At 39.4% G+C, this 23,259-nt stretch overlaps 1 protein-coding gene across 2 annotated transcripts in view; it reads left to right on the top strand.

Annotated features, from left to right (window-relative positions):
* Nucleotides 1-576: 576 nt before the first annotated feature.
* The window catches only part of PPP2R5A (protein phosphatase 2 regulatory subunit B'alpha), a 42,195-nt gene continuing 19,512 nt past the window's right edge, over nt 577-23,259 (top strand). The window contains exons 1-3 of one of the 2 annotated variants that reach the window (XM_077781890.1): nt 577-862; nt 1,098-1,324; nt 18,110-18,306. In XM_077781890.1, coding sequence (XP_077638016.1) covers nt 1,174-1,324; nt 18,110-18,306 — 348 coding nt within the window. In that variant the 5' untranslated portion in view covers nt 577-862; nt 1,098-1,173. Of the gene's footprint in view, nt 863-1,097; nt 1,325-1,409; nt 1,431-18,109; nt 18,307-23,259 lie in introns of those variants that run through there. The other variant, XM_077781891.1, reaches the window with a different exon arrangement.

Here is a 23,259-nt window from a genome sequence, read left to right as displayed (position 1 = left end):
GAGATACGCTTGGGAGCGCAGCGCGCGCTGCCGCGGCTCCCGGCGCTCCCGGCGCTCCCGGCTCCCGGTCAAACACCCTCTCGGCGGTGTCCCCGTGAGCGGCACCGCCGGGCGCGGGACGCTCGCTGCGCCGCTCCCCCGCCCGCCGCGGGATTGGCCGGAGCGCGCCCCGCCCGCCATCCCGCCCCTTCCCCTTCCCCTTCCCCTTCCCTTTCCCCTTCCCTTTCCCTTTCCCTTTCCCTTCCCCCCGCCGGGAAGCCCCGCCCACCCCGCCTCCCCCGCTCCCGGCTGGAGGAGCCGGCTGTCAATCATCCGGTCCCCGGCGCGCGGCCCAACTCCCGCGTTCTCCCCAGGCCTCCGCGGGCGGAGCGGGGGGCGTTCCGCATTCCTCTCCTTCCATTGGTCGCTCCGGGCCGTCAATCACCCGTCGCCGCCAACCGCTGCCTCTGCCCCCGCCCTCGCCCCGCCCCTCCCTCCTCCCTCCGCTCAACTCCGCTCGCTCCGCCAAGTTGTGCGGCCGCTGCCCGGCGGCTCCGGGGTTGTGGCGGCGCCACGCGCGGCGGCCCCCGGCGGAGCGCGACGAGGCGGGATGACGGCGGAGGCGCGGGGAGCGCCCGGCGGCGGCTGAAGGCGGACAAGGGGCGTGTGGAAGCGAGCGGCTGAAGCCCGGGGGCGAGTTCGGCTGATGACAGCGGGCTCGACTGAAGGGGACGCAGAGCGAGCGAAGCGGGAGCGGGGCAGCGGCGCCGCCGAGCCCGTCCCGCAGCGGGTCGCGCCGCGCCTGCCCTGAGGACAGCGGGACCCCGGGAGGGAAAGTTTGGCGCTCGCCCGCCCCCGCCCCGCCGGGCAAAGTTGTCTTTGGGTTTGTTTGTTTGTTTTCCCTTTCCTCCTCCTCCTCCCCCCTTCCGCTCCCCCGCCGGCTCCGCGCGGGGAGGAAACGGCGAGGGAAGCAGGAACTGAGGAGCGACCCGGGAGCCTCCCCAGCGCCCGGCAGAGCCCGCTCCGCTCCTCTCCTCGTCGGTGCGGTGTGTGAGGGCAGCCAGGACTTCGTTTTTGGTGGTGTTTTTCGTTGTTGGTTTTTTTTTTTTTTTTTTAAGTCCCTTTGTTTTTTGCCCGCCCGCTTCTCCCTCCGGTACAATATATGCTCGTGGAGAGCCGCCCCGCCGCCCAGCCATGTCGGCGGCCATCTCTGCCGCGGAGAAGGTGGATGGCTTCACTCGGAAATCGGTGCGCAAGGCGCAGAGGCAGAAGCGCTCGCAGGGCTCCTCGCAGTTCCGCAGCCAGGGCAGCCCGGTGGAGCTCTCGCCGCTGCCCCAGCTCAAAGGTACGAGCCTGCCCTCCCCTCCGGCTGCAGGTGCCGCTGCCCACACCGCCTGCCCCGCGCCCTCTGCCCTTTAGCCGTGTCCTCCCCTGCCCCCGCTGCTTTCCAGGTAGGGACCCGCGGCAGGAATTGCTCCTCTGCTCGCACCACCCAGCGCCGCTGTCCCGGGCGCCGACTCCGCTAACTCGCCACCCCCCTATTCTGGCTGTTCGCGTGCGTTTTAAGGTCTTACTGAGGAAAATGTAGACGGTAAGTTGAGCTGGGGAGTGCAAGCAATTGAGCGCTAAAACCTGGGAGCGAGCGGTGGCTCCTCCCACGGGGGTTTTGCGGAGAGGAGCTGTGCCCGAGGCGTGACATCCCGAGTTAGCGGAGAGCTCGCCTTGGGCTGCCCCGGCTTTCGCACCGCTCTCGGACGGTGCTGGGACGGCGTTTTGCTGCTCTCCAGGAGTTGCCTCGGAGACTTCCTCCAGCACAGTCTGTGTGGCGACACTCTCACGCGAATGAAAACTCTGGATGAAGCGGAAAATAGACAGTGATGGTTTTATCCGCTGTGCTGGTTCTAAAATTTGAGAAGGCTCAGTTCATTAGGTCATAAAAATGAAGCGAAGTTCATTGCAAACTTCTACATCTTTGACCATCCGAATACGTTTCTGTATATTTTTAAAATTACGAAAGGATATGTTGAGAGAGTATAAAGCTTGTTATTAAAGCATTTATCAGGGACTTGAAAAATAAGGTAGAGCGACTACTTTAACGTGACTTAGCATGTTAATTTTACTTCCACTGGCTTTAAGGTCTTAAGGCTTTTGAAGCTGCATCATGTGATGGTGGAAAAAAAAAAATCTGATTTGCAGTGAATATCCAAAATCTGAATGAGATATAGTAAACATAAAAATATTCATAGGTACTAAGTTTGGATTTTTTTTTCAGTTTGATTTTTATGGCACTTACAGTCATGTCTAATATTTCAGGGCTGTCACGTTTTTTCTGCTCTTTGAGTGACAGATGTACATGAATCATAAATCTGGCTCTTAGCAGAAATGTTATTGACTAGAAATAAGCTTAGGCAAGGGAGTAACAAGGGCAGGGTTGTTTGGTTTTAAAATGTTTGTTGCAGTCGGTTTGGGTGTTAGTTTTAACAGCAACAGCAGGATTGTTCTTGCTCCTTGTTATGGGCTTTCCTTCCTCTATGAAGTTGTGTCCTGTCTTGGTCCGCTACTTTGATTTGAGGGATATATAACCTGGATATTTTGTTTGAAACTAAGATTCAGTTTCTGCTGTTTCCATGCAGTTTAGACAATACATTTTCCTCAGAGCTGAATTTGAGAAACCACACTTGGGACTTTGTAAAGGCCCTTGGTAAATACTGCATATAGGTGGCAGACTTCAGAAAGTTTGAGTCCTGGTCCAGCAAACAGTTAAACATACGTGTGTTATGCAGGGAGCAATTCCAGCTTCAATCAGCAAAATGTCCAAGTTTACATTCTTTGCTGAGCTGGGACTTTAATATTAAATTTTTAACTCTGCATTATTAAGTCTTGTAGTTTTTTGAGTGTGGTTTTATAACTTTTTATTTGTAATACAGAAAAATTTTGCATGCCATCAGCAGCTCACATGTTTGGAAATTTGAAGCCATAAACCAGCAAAGGAATTTCTTCAGTTATGCAGGGTTTTATAGTAGTTTGAATCGCCTTATTGCCTTAAGTTCTTAAAGGAAAATCCCTTCAGTCTTTATGCTTATGATTCAGATGTGAAGTCTTGCCTTGGAGACCTGCTTCAGAACAGAAATTGTGGGCAAAATATACTTTTATGAGCTGTAGTGTCCCAAGTAGGCAGTTTGCAGAAAGTCAAACAGCACTCCTTTTGCTTGCATTTTTCCCTTAGGTTTGTGATGTTAGATTTGTCCCGTAGCTGTGGACATGGGATAGTTTCTTTTCATAATGCTCCCTCTCTCCTTTTTCCTTTTAAACCTTCCTTGCCTCTGAAGCCAGAAAAGGTTCTAAAAAGAGTTTGCTCTCTCTGCAAATGGATCGTTTTATAAAACTATTTGTTCTAATCGCTTGTGTCTTGGGAAGATAAATCTTTGCTTTATTTGTTAAAGTTAGTATGGAATTTAGCAATAGTCTTGATGCTGCTAGTGTAATATCATCTACAGACTCATGAGCCAGAATTTACAGGGATGGGCTGGAAAAGGAAAGTACAGTCATTATAATGATGCCTGCGGGTGCTCAGCATACACTTAGTAATTAGAATAAGTTTTTACTTTTACAGACCTCTGCAAATAAATGTTAAACCTGAGGTATTTCAAACCTGTATTGGGAGAAAATGCAATATTTTTAGATGAAAAAGCTGTTTGGTATTGTGCTGCTGTAAAATATTTCATCTTGTTTATAGGAATTGTCTTGTTTTATCACTTTTAAGAGACAATATTCTAAAATAAGTATAAACAGTATTTTAAAACTCCCTAGTAGGTTTGTCAGACTGCCCTAAAGGACTTGCATCTATTTTACTGGAGGGAGAGATGTTCCAGAAGAAAACCAGAAATTACCCATCAGTTTAGAAAGTACCTTCTTGGGTAGTAAATGTTGTGGGATTTTTCCTTTTCTGTAGGGGTTGCTTTGTTTGCCACTGGAATGGCCAGCTCAGATGGTGAGACACGCTTTCAGAGTTGTACTGTTTTAAAGCCTTTAGACAGATAATCTTAAAAAGACATGTTTCTGCAGTTAATTGTACTGCTGCTCTGAATTGCCAAAATTCTGTGCTTTGGCTGTGCATTTCTTCTATCAGTGATACATCACATCTCTTACTAGTGAGTAACAGTCCCCAGTAGCAGGAGCTCTTCCCTTCAGAGGTGTTTTTTTTGGGGGGGGAGTGAGATGGAGAGGAGGGATGGTAAGGTTCTGTGTTGTGATTAACATTCAGCTTGGCTTTGTGTGTGATGATATCTATCCTGTGTAGGTGAAAGCTCAGCAAAACCTGACTGATGGCAGGATACTCAAAATAATTTAGTAATGTGTTCTTCAGTTAATTTAGGAGATTTCCTAAAGCACTGTTATTCAGGACAGTGTCCATCTTGCTATATTATTTAACAACTGAATAAGAAATACTGAAGACAGAGTGATGATATTTAAAAGAAAAAAAAAGATTGTTTAATCACCTCCCAATCTTCTTTTCATTTTGTTACCTAAAGTTTGCGTAATAACAGAATTTTGAAGAATCTTCAGCCAAAGTAATGTGCTGGAACACAGCATGATTTTGTCATTTCATGGGCAATTCTGAGAGTGTTGCTTTTAAAGAAATCTGGCAAAGGTAGTGTTATTTTTGTTATCTTTAGAAGTGGTAATTTTGTCCCAATAGGAGATTGTTTTAAGAGACTGCAATAGAACATGGCAGTTACCTTCATTTTTGACAAAGAGATGCAGCTTGACCTTGGAACCTGATCTGACTCTCTCCAGTATGCATGCTTGTCTCAGTCACTTTTGGTTGAAGCAGCATGTAGAAATACAGGTGGAAAGTGGTGAATAGAAAACCCAACTTGCTGCTTTTATTTAGTGCAGTTAATATGGTCTGTCAGGTTGTAAAGCAAATAGATTTTTTTTTTGTCTTCTGTGTACCAAACTTGTCAAGTGCAGCTGGAAAGAATAAACATTTCCTGATGCCTCTTACCCTCACAAGAGAAGAACTGGAAGGTGGTCTAGAAATCTTTCAGCCATGAACTAGCAATAGTTAGAGGGATCTCTGTGGGGCTGAGAGTTACAGAGGTGGAGTGTACTGGAATGAGAAGACATTTTTAAGAAGTGTGTAGTGTCAGCATTCAAATACAGGTGTAAAATAAGTGTTAACTCTGGTTATTTTCTTTACTTAAACCACTGAGAGAGAGCTTGGCTTTGGATCTAAACTGGTTACTGTGTTCAAGCTAAGCTTTTGTGGGAATGTTGCAGAGGGGCCTGGTAACCTTGCTGATAGTTAAAATTTTAATGTTATTAAATCTGAGGATCAGTTCAAGCTTCACACTTTGAATGGTTTTGAGTCGCACTGTGTGCTTCAGAGTAACATAAATTAAGTGGAATTAAAAACAGCTGAGAGGAATTTTCTTGTCATATTAAGTTGCCTTTGCTCCCCAAGGGAAAATGTGCTTCAAAGTTTTAGAATGGTTTACTTTTACTACAGCCTTAATAAATATTTATAAGTGAAAGGACAGTTTTCTCGCTCAGATTTGCACTTGGTTTTTTGTGTCCCTCATGATTAATTATTTCCTCTTCTGTAGTCTCCCATCCTCCACCTTTTGTATTCAACATCCCTTGCAACTGTGATATTCTTGGATGAGTTTTTCCTTAAAAGTGAAAACCTTTAACTCAGATGAAGAATGAGGATGTTCTGTGAGAAATTTATGTTTACCTTTTACTATAATCTCAGCAGGACAGACTATGAAGTAGTCAAAACTTCCTTTTTAGTGAAGTTACAGTCTTGAGAAATAAACAGCCTATAACAGATGAAAAAACTGTAGTAGTTCCATGAAAAACGAGCTGTTTGAATTTTTTTCTATATTAAGGAACTGTTCCTAGTTTATGGAGTGGAACATTTTGGTTCTTATTCTTAACAAATTGACCTTTTTATCCGTAGACTTGAATTTTTAGTCTTAGAATATACTTCCATCAAAAGCAACTCCTAAATATAGAGCCTATTGACTATCTTCACATGAACTTTTCTATTTCAATCTTTCACATCTTCCATGTGCCAGCTTAGTATCAGATTTCTTTTTCCATATTCATTGCTTTCTGGTTTAGTCAGATAGTACCTTTGCTGGTGCTGAATTTAATGTTAGTTGCTGTGGGAAATACAAATGGAATTAGTTATTTCTGCAGGCTATCTGATCAAAAGATTATTACTTCAGTCTATAGATTTGAGGTTTTTTTAAACATCTGTCTATCTTAAAATCATTCAGTGCTTTTCAAAAATGTCATACCAACAGTTCTGGACAGATGAATATTCTTCTAAAGCACAGAGGGGATATGTGTTGTATTCTGATGAAAAAAAAAAACCACTTCCATTGAGAAGGCTGTAAAATTTAGCTTCTATACCCTTGTTGTCCTGATTCCTGTTTTAATCTAGCAGGTTAAAATTATGGCTTTTAGCAGCATGTGGATTTGGAGGGTTGGAGTTGCAGCCTAATTGGATTAATAGGTAGTAAATAACACCTGTTTTAGAAGACTCCCTTGGCAAAATGCTCTGCTAGAAACTAGATAGTGACAGCTTCTTTTTAAAGTGTGAATCAGAGAATTACTGAACTAGTTTTTCTCAAGTTTTGCTGGATTTGTGACCAGTGAATAATGTTGTCTGCAAGATGCCTATTTCATGGTATGTTTCTGACTTGAGAGAAGAGTTCATCATAGTTAATTAAGGTTGCCTTTGGTTTGCCTCCATAAGACCTTATTCTCAGCTGCTCTTAACATTGCTGCATTGTTTGGACAGAAGTTTTCCATGCCAAGTATGGACAGTTTTATTTGCAATTCTTTCTCAAACTAATTTTCTTATTTTCAGCAAAACCAATTCAAACTACTTTGAACATTAGAGGAAAGCTAAATTATATAGTGTCAATATAAAAACAAAACAAAACAAACCATTAATTGTGTTGAGGTTTAATGCATGCAGATCTTTGGAGCTTAGCACAATGGTTTTAATGCAAATGAACCTCATGTGGTCCAAATTCTTGTTTGGTCCAATTGTAGCTTAGCAGTAGGACTGGTGAGTTGATATTTACCAAACTGGTTTGTAGAGCTCCTTCAGGATCTGCCGTGCAGCTCGTGTTTGGCATGGGAGCATTTTTTGGGCTTCTTGTTGCAGTACTGCTAGGACAGCACCCAAGTGTAGGCAAAACCTGTCATTTTCTACAAGCAAGAGTACATTACAGGTGGAGGCATTGTATGGAGGTATGGAACTGCTGAGATGATGGAAAAGCCAAAGTGCAAAGAGAGAGCAGAAGTCATCTCCTCTCCAGTGGCTGCAGGGAGCTCAGTGTTTGGAGTCTCAACACTCCTGTTGGCTGTGCAACTTTCTGGAAATATTTCTTACTGTATTCTCTTCTAATTTCTTTGTAACTTTCCATTGCAGCCGTGGATTTTGAACTTCCCGTGATCTTCCTGAAACTTCACAGGCTTAAGGTTTTTGTTCTGTACATCAGGAATTCTTTGCAGATTAGCTGATTCATCAAATGAGAGATTTTTTTTTCTTGAGAATTTAAAATTCAGGAGTGCACAACTGTACATTTGGGGGTGGGAAGTGAAGCTGGGAAAGGCTGCTGAAATATAAATGCAGGATACAAGGCCTCAGTATTTTAAGGGCATGGAGGGTATGGGAACAGTCTGATCAGAAGTCTGCAGGCCTCTATCCTGCCAAAAGTGTAGTATGTACTGCTGCAATGGGTACGGTGAAAAAAAGACTATAGATCAAAAAATAAAAATGGTGCTCTTGCACTGCCTTAACTATTGGGAAAAGATTTCTATCTCATTCTCATCCTAACTTTCTTCTCTTTGCCATTGTTTATCTTGATCTTACCAAGCAAAGCTTTGGTGAAATTGATGGGTTTTGTCAGTTTTGTTGATATGTTGGTATTCAGAAGAGAAATACAAGTTTTGCTGAGGAGTTGGAAGGTGGAGGTGAGAGTAACAGCAAAAATTATATTAGTGTATGTCTATTCAAGAGCAATGCTGCAAAAGGAAGATGTTCTATTTCTAGTAAATAATTTTTTAAAAAACTGAGAATTTAAAAGATGATAAAGTTATTCCCTACAATAGGAGAAAAGCTTTCCACTTTCCATATTTTATACAAGTTTCAAATGACTGATTAGAAATTTGTATCTGAGACCATCACATGCTTGGAGAGTTGGCAAGCTGTGGATGACAGACAGTGCAGTAGATCTCAGAACTGAAAGAAGAGGTGGGTTGAACAAGTTTAGAGGACGGCAGTATAGTGTGGGGCAGGAAGGCTGATCTGAAAACAATCAGGAATAAAAAGTCACAGCAATGTCTCTATATATGAAGGGGGAAACAGCTTCATTTCTGCTATAGTTGTATTAAAGGATTAGCAGAGTACACAACTGCATAAACAAGTGAGCTTTTAGAAGTTATTTAATAGGTTTATTTCTGTAGATGCTTGGTCCTTCAAAATACAGAGGCACGGTTTTTATTTTATTAATTTCATCTCAAGTAACATTGTACAGGAGAGTATAGGGCGGAAAAAAGTGGGCTTTCTAAAAAAAGTTCTAATTTAGTGTAATTGTGTAAAACTTTTGAAAAGCATGCCATATTTTCCATTTCAAATTCTATGCTTGAAATATGGCATACATGTAAGATTGAAGTCTTAAACAGCAAAATTTTCATTCCCTGTCCATATAAAAGCAAAAAATAGTGAGACTTGATCTTAGGTCTTGAATTATGTATGGGAAACAAGCTTGTGTATTTCAGCATAGTTGGATTCTGTAGGAAAGCAGTTCTTGTTTTGAGAAGAAAAATTAAAATACGAGTCTCAGCACCCTCTTGAGAGACATGGACTTGGTCCCACAGTAAAGTCAGGAAGGGCAAGGTTTAGTAATACTTAATTGTTCATTTTCCCTTAAGAGTAAGAAGCAGGATCAAAATAAACTAAATACCTCAAAATTATGTAAATTGAGTTTAAAAATATCCAAGATATTTCACCAAATGGGAGAGGACTTAAAGTGCAGGTTCCCTCATTACTGAACACTTCATATTTAGAGTTCTTGGTAGAAAGAGTGTAACTGTTTGAGTATGCTTAAAATTGATGAAAAAATATCTCAGCCTTTTATTTATGAGGCTAAATGTCTACTTCACTTAAATTAAGCAAAGAGATCCCACGAATGTTTGCTACTGCTCAGGATGATCTGTTCTTGTTGAGGTTGGTGGGAGTTGGGTCACTGAATGCAGTACAACCAGGATTTCACTTGTATTCCCTGTCTAACTTAATCATAGTTCTTTCCACTGCAACATAAGCATAAGATGTCTCCTTATTGATCTGTGAAGACTTTGAAAATTAAGAAACACCTGTTTAGCCAATTTGTGAACTTGGTATTTATTCAAGGAGTTAATCCAGTACTTGTAATTTGCATGCACATTTACACTGGAATCCAAAGGAAGAGGTGGGTTTTCCTTGTGTTTTGAAAAGTTAGATTGGCTGTTTCCTCTGGCACACATTTCCTATTAAATTACTCCTCTATGAGATGCCTCTTTAATGTTAAAAAGCTAAGTGCTAAATTAACTACAAGATAAGTTTCTCTACTTTTGTTAAATTGTGTTTAACAGCCACCCTTGGTTTCAATAAAGGGTGTTTTTATATTTCACTTATTACTAATATTGCCATGTGAAAATTACATGAGCGTTTCTTCAAGTTTCTGGAAAATAAACAAACAAACTTGATTTGTGTTGACTTGCATGTTCTTGTGTGATGTCAAACTGGAGCAACTTCATCATCTTACTCAAAATTAATTTTATACTTGGATATGGTGAGGAAATGATGGGAAAGTTAATGGATTTTTAATCTGTTAATAATATGCAACACAGATCCACTTATGGCATACTGCATAATTACCGCTCATTAATTATAAACTACCATAATGTCAGTCAGACAGGAGTTTTGCAGTTGACTTAAAGGGAACTTAAATTGCAAATACAGTTGCTGCCCCTTCAGACTTACAAGGTGAAAAATGATTGGTTTTGTTCAAGAAAAGTGATTAGGTCCCTGTGAATTGAAAATGTTATTAATGCAGTCCTAGATAATGGGTATTAAGCTGAAATTTCTGCTGAGGCTGTGTGGCACACAGCTTTGTCACCTGCTTTATGGCTGTCTGCATGCCCTGGTAAAATCTGTGCAGAGCACTACGGGTGTTGAGGGGTAAAATAAGGAGCAGAGTTGCTCAGATTATTATTTTAATTCTTAGCAGGGTACATGTGAAATGCTTCCTTGAGTCCACCTTGTCATACCCTCAAGGGCTTTATTGCATATTCAAATGCAAATGTGAATTTGAAGTGTAAAAGTGTAAATAACGTCATATTTTGGGAACATGGAGCATCATACCAATTGTCCCTTCTGATCTTTGTGATTTGACACTCTCAGAAGCTTGGTCTGTACCGTCCTTCCATTTCTGTAGTCCCTTGGGTTTTGTTGGTGGTTAACTTCCTTGGCACAAGAGTGAATTACCTGGAGTGACAAGTTGCTTGTGCAGCTTCTCTGAGTACTTTCACCTTGTGGCTCATTCAGTAACCTGACTTAGATTTTTTAAAGAAATTACCTGTTTACATACACAGGGCTTTACCTTTTTTTGCCCTCTTGTTAGGAGTACTTCTTGAAAGCATCTCTGTTTTACCATAACAAAAACCTCTGTTGCATTTCAGTATTTAGAAAGCTATTTAGGAGCTGTCTTTTCTGTTTGGGAAAGTAGTTTCAATTCTTGGGCCTGTGTATTAATTTCTGTAATTTTGAGTTAAAGTGCTATATATCCCATATTCATATCTTTTGAGAAAGAATTTCCCATTCAAAAAATCAATTGCTCTCTTTTCTTGCATGAGTGACCTGGCTATGCAGATGAATTCCATAATAGGATTTATCACCCTGAAATTTAGAGGTCTCTTCCTTAAAGAGGCAGGTTCCTGTTTTAAATTAATTTTTTAGAGGCTCTGGATATATTCAAAAAAGGCTTACCCTGCCATATGATCAGTCACTAAAACTGCTTTATGGATTTTAAATATGACAGCAAATACAGTAGCAGAGTGTGTCAAAACCATAAACTAATGCATTGGAGAGCATTATAGTTGGCTTATGGGTGGGATCAAGCTTGTTTCAAGTACAAGAGCAGTGAGGGAGTAATTGTGTTTTGAAAATATAACATTTCAGCTGTGTAAGAAGTGAAACTTCTTTAACTTTTCTAATAAATACAGTTTCACTCTGAACAAAACTTCATATGGTTAGCCATGTGCAAATTCCTTAAAACTCAGTACTTTCAAAAGCAGCACTGATTCAACTGTGTCAGTCTGTTGGACAATTTTTTTTTTTCCTTGCTTTTCCTTGTTGTTGCATGGAAGTGAATTTCAGCTTGATTCTGAACTGCTAGTGTGCTCTTGAGGTAACCTTTGTATTGTTAAACTTGTACATTTTGTAAAGGGTGACTTTAGGGTGTTTTTTGTTCCTGTTCCAGTGATTAGTATGCTTGGTGAGTTTTTATTTGTTTAAAGACCCAATGGTGCTTTAATTCTTCAATTTTTAGAAAGTGTGGTAGAAATAAGGTGAATTGTGGCTACAATTACTAGAGTCTAACTTTAAGGACCAAAAGGATAATGTGTATTACTTTTTGCATCTTAACTGCTTGTTGTCTTCTGTAACTAAACAGTAAGAAATAGGGCTATTAATACAAAAGCATTTCAGTACTTTCTTAATCTCTAAAGTGTCTTGGTTGACTCAAATCTTAATTAAAATCAAGGGATTTAACATGGTAGTAGCTGGAGACTCTTAACTGTGTGAGGTTATAAGAAAGCCTGGAAGATGGTAAAAACCATTAGGACTCTAGATAAGACACTTGCAATTCATTATCATTGCAAGAAGCCGTGTCACAGAATTTGTGACAGATGTTGTTAGATCAGCATAGGCTTTTCAGATTTTCTGGACTGATTTGTTGAGGTCAACTGCTGGCCACATGGAGCAGCAGCTGAGGCTCTGAACAATCACTATCTTACTGGGTGGGAGGCAGCTTTCCAGGAGTACTTCTTACTAAATGACTTAAAAATTACCTGTAGCCTACACTTGTAACTAACTCTCTAAATCACAGTGCTGTATGTGAATAAATGGAATTGTTGATTGTTATTCGCATCTAGTTTTACTTCTAATACATGATTTCCTTTTTTTCCCCCTTCCCTGTCATGTATCACAGAATTAATCTTAAATTCAGAATATTCCAATGAGCAAAATTTCTGATTTTCTTACTATTTCAAAAGAGACTGGAGATGTACCACGTGGAGGGTGCCACAGTGTGCAGATCTTGCTTGATGACCACCTACAGGATAGTTTACTTAAAAATGGAAATACAGGAGAAGCTCAGCTTGTCTTGATTGCCCCTTTGCAGTCCCGATTTCTGAAATGAAGAGGTTAAATATTAGTAGGAGCACCTGAGTCCTAGACAGGATTTACCAACTTGGCAGTTCTGTGTCAAGTCTTTTTTGTGGTTGTTTTGTTTTGGTTTTTGTGTATCTCCTACAGGTAGTATAAATTTATTTTCAGTAATGTTTGAAAATGCATTCTTATTTCATTGTCTTCCAAATCTCTTTCTAGTGAACAAACTTACTATTCAATAAGGAGCTGATTAACTTTTAGGATACATCAAGTTGTTCTGACTCTATCTGTCCTGGAAAGTCAGAGTTCTGTTTACTGACAACATGGAGAAAAATTCACTCAGCCCCTTCTGGAGTCTTAGCAACAGCTGTAGATTTTGGGGTAACAGGTAATTTGAAAACACATTCTTTGAACTCTTGATTGTAGGAGGCAGAGGGAAAACCTACAACCCTGGTCTACTAAAAAATACTGCTTATTCTTTAGGGTGGTGAAGATTTTTTAATGTGGAAAACCTGAAAATATTAATGAAAAGTACCTTGGATGCCTACAGTGCTGCACAGAGCTCATCTGAGTAGCCCTATCACTTTCAGTGGGGCTGTTGAGCTGCCAAAAGCTGGAATTGTGGGACCTTCTCCTATGGCTGTATGGAGTTACTGGGGAATGTTATATACTACCAGCCAAGTATACTGGGGCTGCATTTTTTCTTTAAAAAGAAGCTTAAAGTGATTTAAAGCAAAACAAAATCCCCAAAATAACGAAACCCCACAAGAAACACAAAATCCAAAATGTGTTATTCTCAAGTCTCTGACTTAAGTGAAAAATCTTACCTGCACATTATCTCATGCCTCAGTACTTGGGTGATACGGTTCCAGAGGACATGGTGAACGAATTTAGCAGCTCACAGGAGCTTCTGCTCCTGTCTCCAATCCTATGCCAGAGCTGATGCACATCAGGCCCCTCCAGAAGCCATTTAACCTCACTAATAGGACCATGTTATTGAGTTAAAGCAGCTTAGGAAGAGCCTGAGAAGTTCCAGAGCCAGTGCTGATGGATGGATGTGAGTGGAACAGAGAAGGGGAAGGGAGGAGTAAGTGGGAAAGGGAGAGAGACCTCTCTCAATCTCTGTCAGCAATGCCTTTGCTGCCTGTCAGGCTGCAGATGGAGACCTCTGAGAACCTGGAAACACTCCGTGCCCTGTTGTAAAATCAACTGCACCAAAACTGCACTTGATGCAAAACCAAATCTAACAATATTTTGCCATGCCTATAACATCAGCACCAACACTCAGAGGCTAGGAGAGGTCACAGTGATCATGTACACAAGAGCTCTCTGGGACAAAACCAAATAATAAATTTAGGTCAAATGGGGCTCCCCATGCTTGGTGTAAGTGGGGCAGAGTTTAGCACACTACCTCCTTTTCAAACTAATGGTGTCTCTGAAAGGAGCAAGGCTGTACAAAATTAAATGAAAAGCCCTAATTTTAAAATTAAATTAAAAGCCCCAAACCCAGAGATTTGATGTCGCAGTCCACATGCTCCTCTCTCCATGTCAGTGTTAAGGCTTTGTCCTGCTCCAGCAGATTCTTCCACCAAGTGCAGCTGAATACAGCACAGTAGGTGTAACCAGGCAGGAGAGACTAAATCCAAAACTTTGCACTGTGGAATGCTGCATAATTATGATATGATCATTTTTCATGTATTCAATTTGTCAGGGAATTATGTAGAAGTGTAGAATTGTCACCAGGTTCTAAGGAGATGGGTGTTTTTTCTGTAATATCATTGTCCTCTAGGTGCTTGAAAGGGCTGGGTATGAACTGCTTTAAGAGGCTGTCAGAAGCTTCTTGGTTGTTTCTCTGGCTTCTGCATCTTCTTGGGATAGCTCTTTCAGGAAAAAGTAGAAATATTTAATTAGTGAGACTTAAAAAAAAAAAAAAAGGAAAATGTTTGCAAATATATGAGGGCTTTTATTTTGTATTGGCAAGGAAACTATGAATTTTATTCTTGCTGTTGTGTAGTTGTGAGAGTTTTTGTGGATTTAGGGTCTGGTTTCTGCTGAGGAATTAAGGATTATGTTAGGTTCTCTGGCTTTGTACTGGAGGTCTTGGGTAAACAATTGTGTTGAGAAAGGAAAATTGTCTTTCTTTTCCTTCCAGGAGGAAGGCCTGTAAATGAAAGAGGTAAATATATTGTAGGAAGACATCATTGTAGTTTGTTTTTTTCTCCAGTTATGTACCAGTGAAGTAGCTCTTGTGAATTTTTTTTCTTCCCATGTTTTGCTTGGGCCTTCTCTAGAAAGATTAGTCTCTTAACTCAATATTCCATGCTTAGGTTTGCATTGATGACCTTATAAATCTGCAAGCATTTGATTTAGAGACAAATCTGTACAGTCATGTAGTTTCCACATTTTAAAATTTCTGCTCAGGAAGAACTTTCAAGTCAAATTGCTTGCTACTTTTTGTCCTTTATTATTGTGCCTACTGTCTGTAATGAGGGGGAGTTTGTAAACAGTAGAAATAGTCTGTGGATAACTTAAGTATTATGAAGTGCAGCAATCAAATTAAGTATTTTAATCAGGTACAAGCTGTCTACTATCTTTCATGGAAATGACCAGAGGCAAGTCATGATTAAAGTGGGTCATAATTTGCAATAATTCTTTTGGTGCTGGATGTTAAGTTTTTGTCTTCAGGATTTCCCATTATTATGCTTGATTCAGGGTTGTTTCATTGAGGCATCCACTGTCTACTTTGAACCCAATTTATCTTCTGTGGTCTTTATGGTATTTAGGGTATTTGAAGAATAACAGTTATCTTGAACTCCACATGTACGATTGAAATCTTTGTAGAATATTAGATTGAAGCTGGTTTAAAAACCATGCCGTGGGTTGTTCAACTACTAAAGCTAAAAGCTCCAGTATTTATGCGGTTATGGTGGCACAGTTTATTTTATTCCTAGAACTAGAATAATCTATTATGATATGATTTTATTGTGGCATAAAGTTGTCTAGCTTTCACCGTGCTGGGATAAAGGCAAGGCTTTGAAAAGTTAAGAGCCCTATGTGACAAACAACTTTTCCTCAATCACTTGGTGGTTCCCATGGTACCTTTCATAACATTCATGGGACAAATGTGCAATGTGTCAAGCAGGGATTGAGCACTTGAAAGCAAATCGTGCTGATAGAACAGAACTGGCTTTCTTCTTACCTTATTTTTGCCATAGCTGCACATAATTTTCATCTCTTGCAGATGACTAGAGATGGTAAGTTGATAAAATAATTGTGTTTCCCTTGCAAGTCCAAAAAAAGGATGTATGCTTAGGAAGGTACTTCCTTTTGTTTTACTTTAAATGTTTTAATAGTAACAAAATAGGTTAATGGGTGGGTTTTTAATTGAGAGAGATCAGGTTGCTAATGAAATAGACTGCTCATGCATGGCAGGGGAGAGAGACTCCTCTACTCTGGTGTCTAACCAGAAGTGACCAACGCAGAAATTTATTTGGTGTCCTAGGGAAGGTAATAAGTGATTTAATTATTTTGTATGAATTCCAGTTACTGGCTTTTAACCTGAGGTCTTTAGTCTCTTTGAACCGTGGTTAGAAGTATTCAGGTACTGCTGGTTTTTGAAACTTCTAAGTAAATTTTGCTTAGTGATACTTCATTTTTAATTTTTTGATTTTTTTTTATCATCAGCTACCTGTATTGTATTAGCTGTACCTCACTTGTGGACCTTTGTAAGTCAGACTGTAGTTGAGTTTGTAGTGAGGAAAAATAAGAGTAGGCTTGGTTCCTGTGTTAGTCTGGCTGTCAGCTTGGGGCTAGCAACCAAAAAAGCTGCCCTCTCTATGTCGGTTCCTTAAATTAGGCTTTTTTGGATTTTATCCTCAGCATGTCACTGTTACTGCTTTGTTGCTATGATACAATACTTACTCATGCAATCCGCTGTAGAATATTAGAAGATCTGAGCTGAAATGTTATGTAACTTACAAATGTTTTTACAGCTGATGTTCATTATTTTGCAGAGCGTAACAATTTGTGTCTTTGTAGTTACCTGAGTGAAATAAGCATCTTGCAAGGTTTTTTTCTTCAAAAGAAAAGTGGTTCAAATCTGAGGGAGTAGTAATTGGTGGCTCGTTCCAAAGCTCCCTGAAGTTGTTATGCTCTGCTGATGGGATCACAGCTGGGAAAGGGAGCACAATCCAGGATTCTGGTGCTGAGTTTCCAGGGCACAGTGAGCAGCGTGGGTTACGCCGGAGGCGTGTCAGTCCATTTCAGCAATTACTTCTTGCTTAGGGAAACGAAGCAATTCTATCAGATACCTACTGAATATTAAACCTGCTGTCGACTGTTGTTGTTCCAGCCTCCAAATGAAAGGTGCTTTGGTAGGAAACTTGAGAAACAGGCATTATCAGAGTGAACTGTTAAAGGTATAACAGGCTAATGATGATTGTTGAATTAGAATAATTCTAAAACATTAAAGAGAAGCATGAGATTTTTTGTGATTTGATCAGGTTTTAAAGTGAGAATTAAGATTTTCAATACTCAATTGCATTTTCTTGTCTTGATAATTTTTTTTGTGATGAAACAGCAGTGCTTATAGCAATAGTGCAGCGAATGAATGGTGCTAAGGGATGTAGTCAGGCTGTAAGCAGTCTTGAAAATCCTTCACGGGAGAGCATTCTCTATTTGGAGATAAAATTGGAGTACTATTTTTTCACCCAAGTGAGTGAAATGCCAACTGGCTGATAGATGAGGTGACACTGTATTGGTCCAGTGTCTTTGAACCCCTATAAACAGTTGAAAACAAGAAAACAAGATACATTAAACCAAATTTTCAGTTAAAACCATGATTGTTATGATCATGCAGCTTTCAAACAGTTACAACATATTAAGGATGTATTAAATTTTTGAAGTGTTGTGCTTGATAATCCGTCTCTTTTAGAGTAGATGTGAAATGCTAATGGAGGAATTCTGCTTATCAGATTACAGAGGTACTGAATGCCAAAATGAAAATGCTAAGTCACAGCCAAACATGTTGTCTTAATAGGCCAGAAAATCTGGAAAACCCTTATATGACCAAGATTGTCGTAAATTATTTAGACCAAGGCATTAAAATTCAGGATTAATCCTTTTGAAATACTGGATTTTTTTCTTCAGAGAAACATAGATCACATGATGTCGAAAGTATGTGAAGCATTTTGCATTGGGGTAAAAAGACAAGGTTCCTTCAAAGCAGATTTTACAGCTTTTAAGCAGGTTACATAATGAGGGATTAGAGAACAGAATGAGACAAATCGGATGAATGAAAGGTTAGTTTGATGTACTGCTTCTGGATATGACTTCTGGTTGTGGAGAGCTGAGACTTGTTAATGTTTATGTATTTAAAATAAAGTTATTTCAGTAACTCATTGCTGGTAGACAAATTTACTGCTATGTCTTTGTCTGTTATTTCTTTCATGTACCAAAAGTTGGAGATGGTAGATGTTTCATTCTGACATACAGATATTTTCAGTTTTGGCAAAATTGCTTAATAATTTGCTGTTAGTTTTCTGACTACAAAGGACAATTTTTCCCCATTAAAAAAACAAGTCATAGCTATGCAAATTCTTGTCAACAAAATAGATAGAAAAATCCTGTGTTTGCTTCTACAGATTTAAGTGTTTGGGGTTTTATTTTCTTTTATAGATGCCACCTTCAATGAACAGCAAGATCTTTTTTGTCAGAAGTTGCAACAGTGTTGTGTGCTCTTTGACTTCATGGACTCTGTTTCAGACCTGAAAAGCAAAGAAATCAAGAGAGCAACACTGAATGAACTGGTTGAATATGTTTCAACAAATCGTGGAGTGATTGTTGAATCAGCTTATGCTGACATAGTGAAAATGGTAAGTAGAGTGCTCTTATTATAGTTTGTATTTTAATAAAATATCTTAATCAGTTTATGACTCTAATGGTATTTGACTAAGAATTGTGGTTGGTTATTCTGCTTACACAATATAATATAATTTGTTAATGATAACTTGGCTCAGAAAGGCTTGTAAAAGCAAACAACTTTCAGGTTTTAATTATTAGCTGAAACATGATGCATTCAGGTTAATTAAAGTGAGAGAACTGGTACACTGCAGCTACTTGCAGTCTGGGTAAGCTTTAAAGTTGTTCTCTTTCAGAAAATGGCAATATTTCGGTGCTGCCTATCTTTATTTTTTAGTGGCAGTGGAGACAGGCTAAAGTTTTCTGGTAGTGATTGCTGCAGGTGCTGGTGACAGCAGAAAGGTTTATCAGTATAAGAAAGCAACTCTACTTTGTAAACACTTTTCATGGCTGTTTGTTATTATTTTGGCTTTTAGAGCTGTACTAGAGTAGCCTAAGTGGTTTGCTGAAGTTATAAACCATAGGATGACTTATCCCATGCAATTGCTGCTAATGGCTTGTTGAATAATGAACAAAATATTTGTGGTTATCTGCTGACTTTCCCAGGTATTTATGTACATTTTCAAATGCTACTTAAGTAATGTTTTTGATCTGCCTGTACCCCATGTACAGGGAATGCAATTGAAATACACATGAGAATAATCTGAATTTTTTTTTCCTAGAAGTGTGAAATGTAAAAACAATGGCTTTAGTGCCCATGCATTTACATCAATGGTTCTCTAAACTTTGGTGAAGTTTACATAGATAAAATACTGACTTTAAAAGAGCTCTCAGGAACATAAGCAGAACAGTTCAAATATACAACCTGAAACTTGTGTAGTTCTCTATACAGTACAAGTTTAGGGCTTTTTTAGGTTCATTTTGTTTGTTGTTTGGTTGGGGTTTTTTTCTGGGCAGCTGATAGGGAAGATCAGATCTTTAATGTAAATAAGTGTGGAAGTTTTGCTATTATACTGAAGGGCTAGGATTATTGAAACCCTTCTAATCGTTTTGGCTGTTTCATCAGATGCTTATTAAGTGTTACAAAAAAATCTAGGACACTGGGGGGTTTTGCATAGTTTCGTTTTTTAAAGGACCTGGTTTTCTGTCCTAAATGTTTTTTACATAAGAAAATAAGGGACAAAGTATGTTCATCTCTTTTTAGGCTTTTTTTTTTTCTTGCTGCTGATGGCAGCAAGCCTGAATCCTTGCAGTATTTTCTTATTCTGTGTGCCCTCTGCAGCCCCTTGTTAGAAGAAAGAATATCCTAACTAACCCATAGTACTTGTTGAAGGGAGGTTTTCTTTTATATTGGAGTTGTTTTCTTTTTTGGAGATAAGGTGGTGTTGAGCTGTTCTTTTGAGGTTTTTTTTGTTGTGCAAATGATTGGATTCTGTGGATGCTTGTTTTTCCTTCCATAACAAATTTCCATCTCCTTTACTCCCCTAAAATTACAGAAACTGAAGAAGCTCAGTGAGAGCTTTTTGAGAGCTTGAGACAAAAGATCCCTCCAAGCTTGAATGGTATTTCTGATCTCCCTGGCAACTGGCAGTAGAAAAGACCTTTGCTGTAAATTAGGACGAAGTACCAGCTTTCAGAAAAAAATCTGTATGGGTCTGTCTCTCCCTCCACATAACACCTGTGTCAGGCTCGAGGCCTCTTGGTAGCAAAACTTGTCTGAGATTGAAGAGTTACTGTTTCACTTCTGTTTTGTTTGGGTTTTAAATTTTTAGGCTGTTCAATGTTCCTGTGCTAGAAGAAAAAGAAAAAAATTTGAGTTTTACTGCAAAGTTTGAAGTGTGTTTTTGGGATGAAAAAATAGAAATGGTCTTAATGAAATCCAGCTATAATCTGGCTCGTAGTAAAGGACAGGCAGACTAAAAAATTCCCTGAAAAAAGCCAGAGTGGCAGCAGTGGTAGAAGCAGAAACAATTTCTTTCCAAAGCCCCTTGTCATTCCCTAGGCCTGGGACAACTTCTCTCGAGCTCACAGAGGAAACAGCCTCAGGTTTCAAACAGGTTTCTTGGAGTCACCTGGGCTGTGAGGAGGAGAAGTCAACAATGCCTTAAAGATAGCAGGAAGGGAAATAAAATGTTTTTTCTGGCTGGGGCATGGGCACGGTCTGTGCAGGTGAGGAGGTGTCTGGCATCCTTTGCTTCCCTGCTGAGCCAGGTATCCCACAGGCTCCTGTGGTTGTCTCTGCTCTGCTTGGATCCTGAGGCAGGGAGCTTGAAATGGTACCAGTGTCATTTCAAGCCACTGACAATGGAACAACATCATTCAAAAAGTCTTTGTTTAAACAGATGTGCACGACACACTGTAGATTATCTTCTTGGTGCCCTAGGCAAGCAGATTTTCCTTCAGCTGAGGGAGAATTTTGCTTACAAATAGTTTTGAAGGTGTAGCACAGCAGTCAGTGCACCTCTGTTCTGGGTCATCCAAATCAAGTGTCTTCTCTGTTTGGAAATTCTCAGTGAAAAGCATTCTGAGGCTAAAAGGAAATTAGGCTTTGGCATTGTGAATGTTTTAATTTTTAAAACTTCCTGGGTAATTAGAAAGTTCTACCTTGTATCAGTTTTGGGAACATGACAGAAGTGTCTCTTCAGTACACGTAACTCTTCATTTCCTTGTGCCTATCAACCTTGCCTTGTTCCCCAGTAGCATATAAAAATCTAATAAAATCTTCACATATATATATTGTCCTAACAGGCTGTATGAGTTGTGAATTCAGGATTTAAAAGAAATCAGCTATCCTCAATCTGTACTGAAAAAACCATTCAGAAATTGGAATTGAACCGAGTATCTTTCAAATGTTTAGATCAAATGTACAGACAATAAGAGGCTTTTCTTCTTTTTTGTTTTAATATAATTGCTGTATCTCAGTACACTAACTGGCACATTTTCTGATGCCATTTTTTGAAAACTTGGGGGTTTAATTTAGAAAGATGATGCTGGATTTATCTGGAAATTGTTCTAACCTTTTATGATTTATATTTCTGAAATCACAGTTTTGGGATAAGACATAACTTAGGAAAGAAAAAGAATGCTTTAAATAATATGAGATGTTATAGAGGAGGATTTACAAAAGTATTGCAAACATAATAAGGTAAATTAACTGGTTTTTTTTTTGGAAGACAGGCTAATATGTAAAAAGGGTGCAAGGTTTATTTGAAGTTTCATATATTCTTGAGAGATTAATAATGCTAGTGGAAGTATTGAATACTCCGAAAATCATACAATTGGTTTTCCAATTTCCAGTAAAGGCCTGGCTGAGAGGCTTGCTAATTGTTTCTGCTACAGAAGTGTATTTAGGAGGTTTGTTTTGGACATGAAACTTACTCACTACTCTGAGGTTCCGTGCTGAAGGCTGACCAGCTCAGTTCAGCAAGATGCATCTAGAAAGAAAAAGAAGTGTTCTCAGGAGATGTTACCAGAACACTTGAAAGCAGTGGTAGAACATTCTCTGTAGGAGACTGATTCATATGCTGGAGGGTTTTATTGAATACCTGGTAAGAGTGAACAAAGCAGATAAGAGAACCAGGATTGTAATGCTGGTTTTTGACCTTGATTAAAATGAATGTTCTCTGACTCCTATTTCTACCTCCTCTCCCCCCTAGTCTTTTGTTCTTGAGCTTTGGAATCCCAAGTCCCTTGTGTTTATAACATTAAAGGACACCTGTACTGCTTTTTATGGGGTTGTTTGTTTGGGTGGTTTTATTTGGTTTGGGTTTTTGTTTTGTTTTTTCATTGTTTTTCCTGTGCATTAAGCTTGGAGACAGCTGAGCCCATCCCCACAGAACTTCACTGCCCTTCCAACCTGGTGCTGTGGCTTTGCCATGTCCCAACAGGAGACAGTGGCACGACACAGAACAAAGGGCATAGGAGGAAATGAAAAGTCAGTTTATGCAATAACTGTGTATCTTGTTTAATGAAGCAGCTGATTCTTTAGTGCAGAGCCAGCTGGGTGACTTCAGGATCTTTCTGAAGTCCTTTTGCTAGATTCTTCAAACACCGTGGAGACTCCTTGGAATATGTGCAGGAGGATTTTCTGCAACCTGTCAAACAGCTTCTTTTGTGCTTAGTAGGCTTGGGTGATAAGCAGCTACTTAAAACAGATTTGATTAAAAAGTCGAAAAGAGTTAAAAAGGTGATTGGAAAAGTTGGGTTAAACTTGTTCCTGAAGGAATGGTAGAAAATGCAGAAATTAAATGAATTGCATATTCTTTTGTTTGTGTTAGAGATTTAAATCGAGTATGTGCTATCTGATGCAAGAGATGACATTTTCCCTTTGACATTTGAATGGTCTTCTATCCATACTTCAGCATACTTCAAAAATCCTTGAAGAAACATTTTTAAACTTGTCCTTTTGAAATTGATTTGATGTGACTGTGTCATACTAAAAGTAACCTAGAGTAACTTTAAGAAAAATAGCTACTATGTGAAATGGAAAAGCTAGAATAGTTAGGTGTTTCTAACTTTCCAAACCTTGAAACATCTTGAAATATTCAAAGGTGAAAAATATAAACAGAAATATCTTGAAATCTACGTAAAGAACTGTAGAAATAGATCCATTTTTGGGATTGTTTGCCTTACATGACAGACATGCTCTTTCTTACGTGGACAGAACTCTCCTTAAGTCATAATTGATTAGTTATGTTTTATTTGTGGTCTTATATAAAAACAGCTCTTGGTGTCATGTAGTTAAAAATTGTTCTGATAGGGAAGCTGATTTTTTCTTAAACTTCCATAGTTTCAGGGAAAATTTTGGAATGTGACCATGTTTAGATTCAAGCTTGTCAAGCAGTTGAGACAAAAGTTACTTTCTTATTTACTGATATCTTACTGACATCATACAGACTTCTGGCTGCTTGTATTTTGCAGTTTGGAAAAAATGAGATAGTGATTTCTTATGTTACTTTTTTAAGATG

This window comes from Lonchura striata, chromosome 3 (assembly GCF_046129695.1).
Source record: "Lonchura striata isolate bLonStr1 chromosome 3, bLonStr1.mat, whole genome shotgun sequence".
Taxonomy (NCBI): Eukaryota; Metazoa; Chordata; class Aves; order Passeriformes; family Estrildidae; genus Lonchura; species Lonchura striata.
This window is presented reverse-complemented; position numbering and strand designations above follow the sequence as displayed.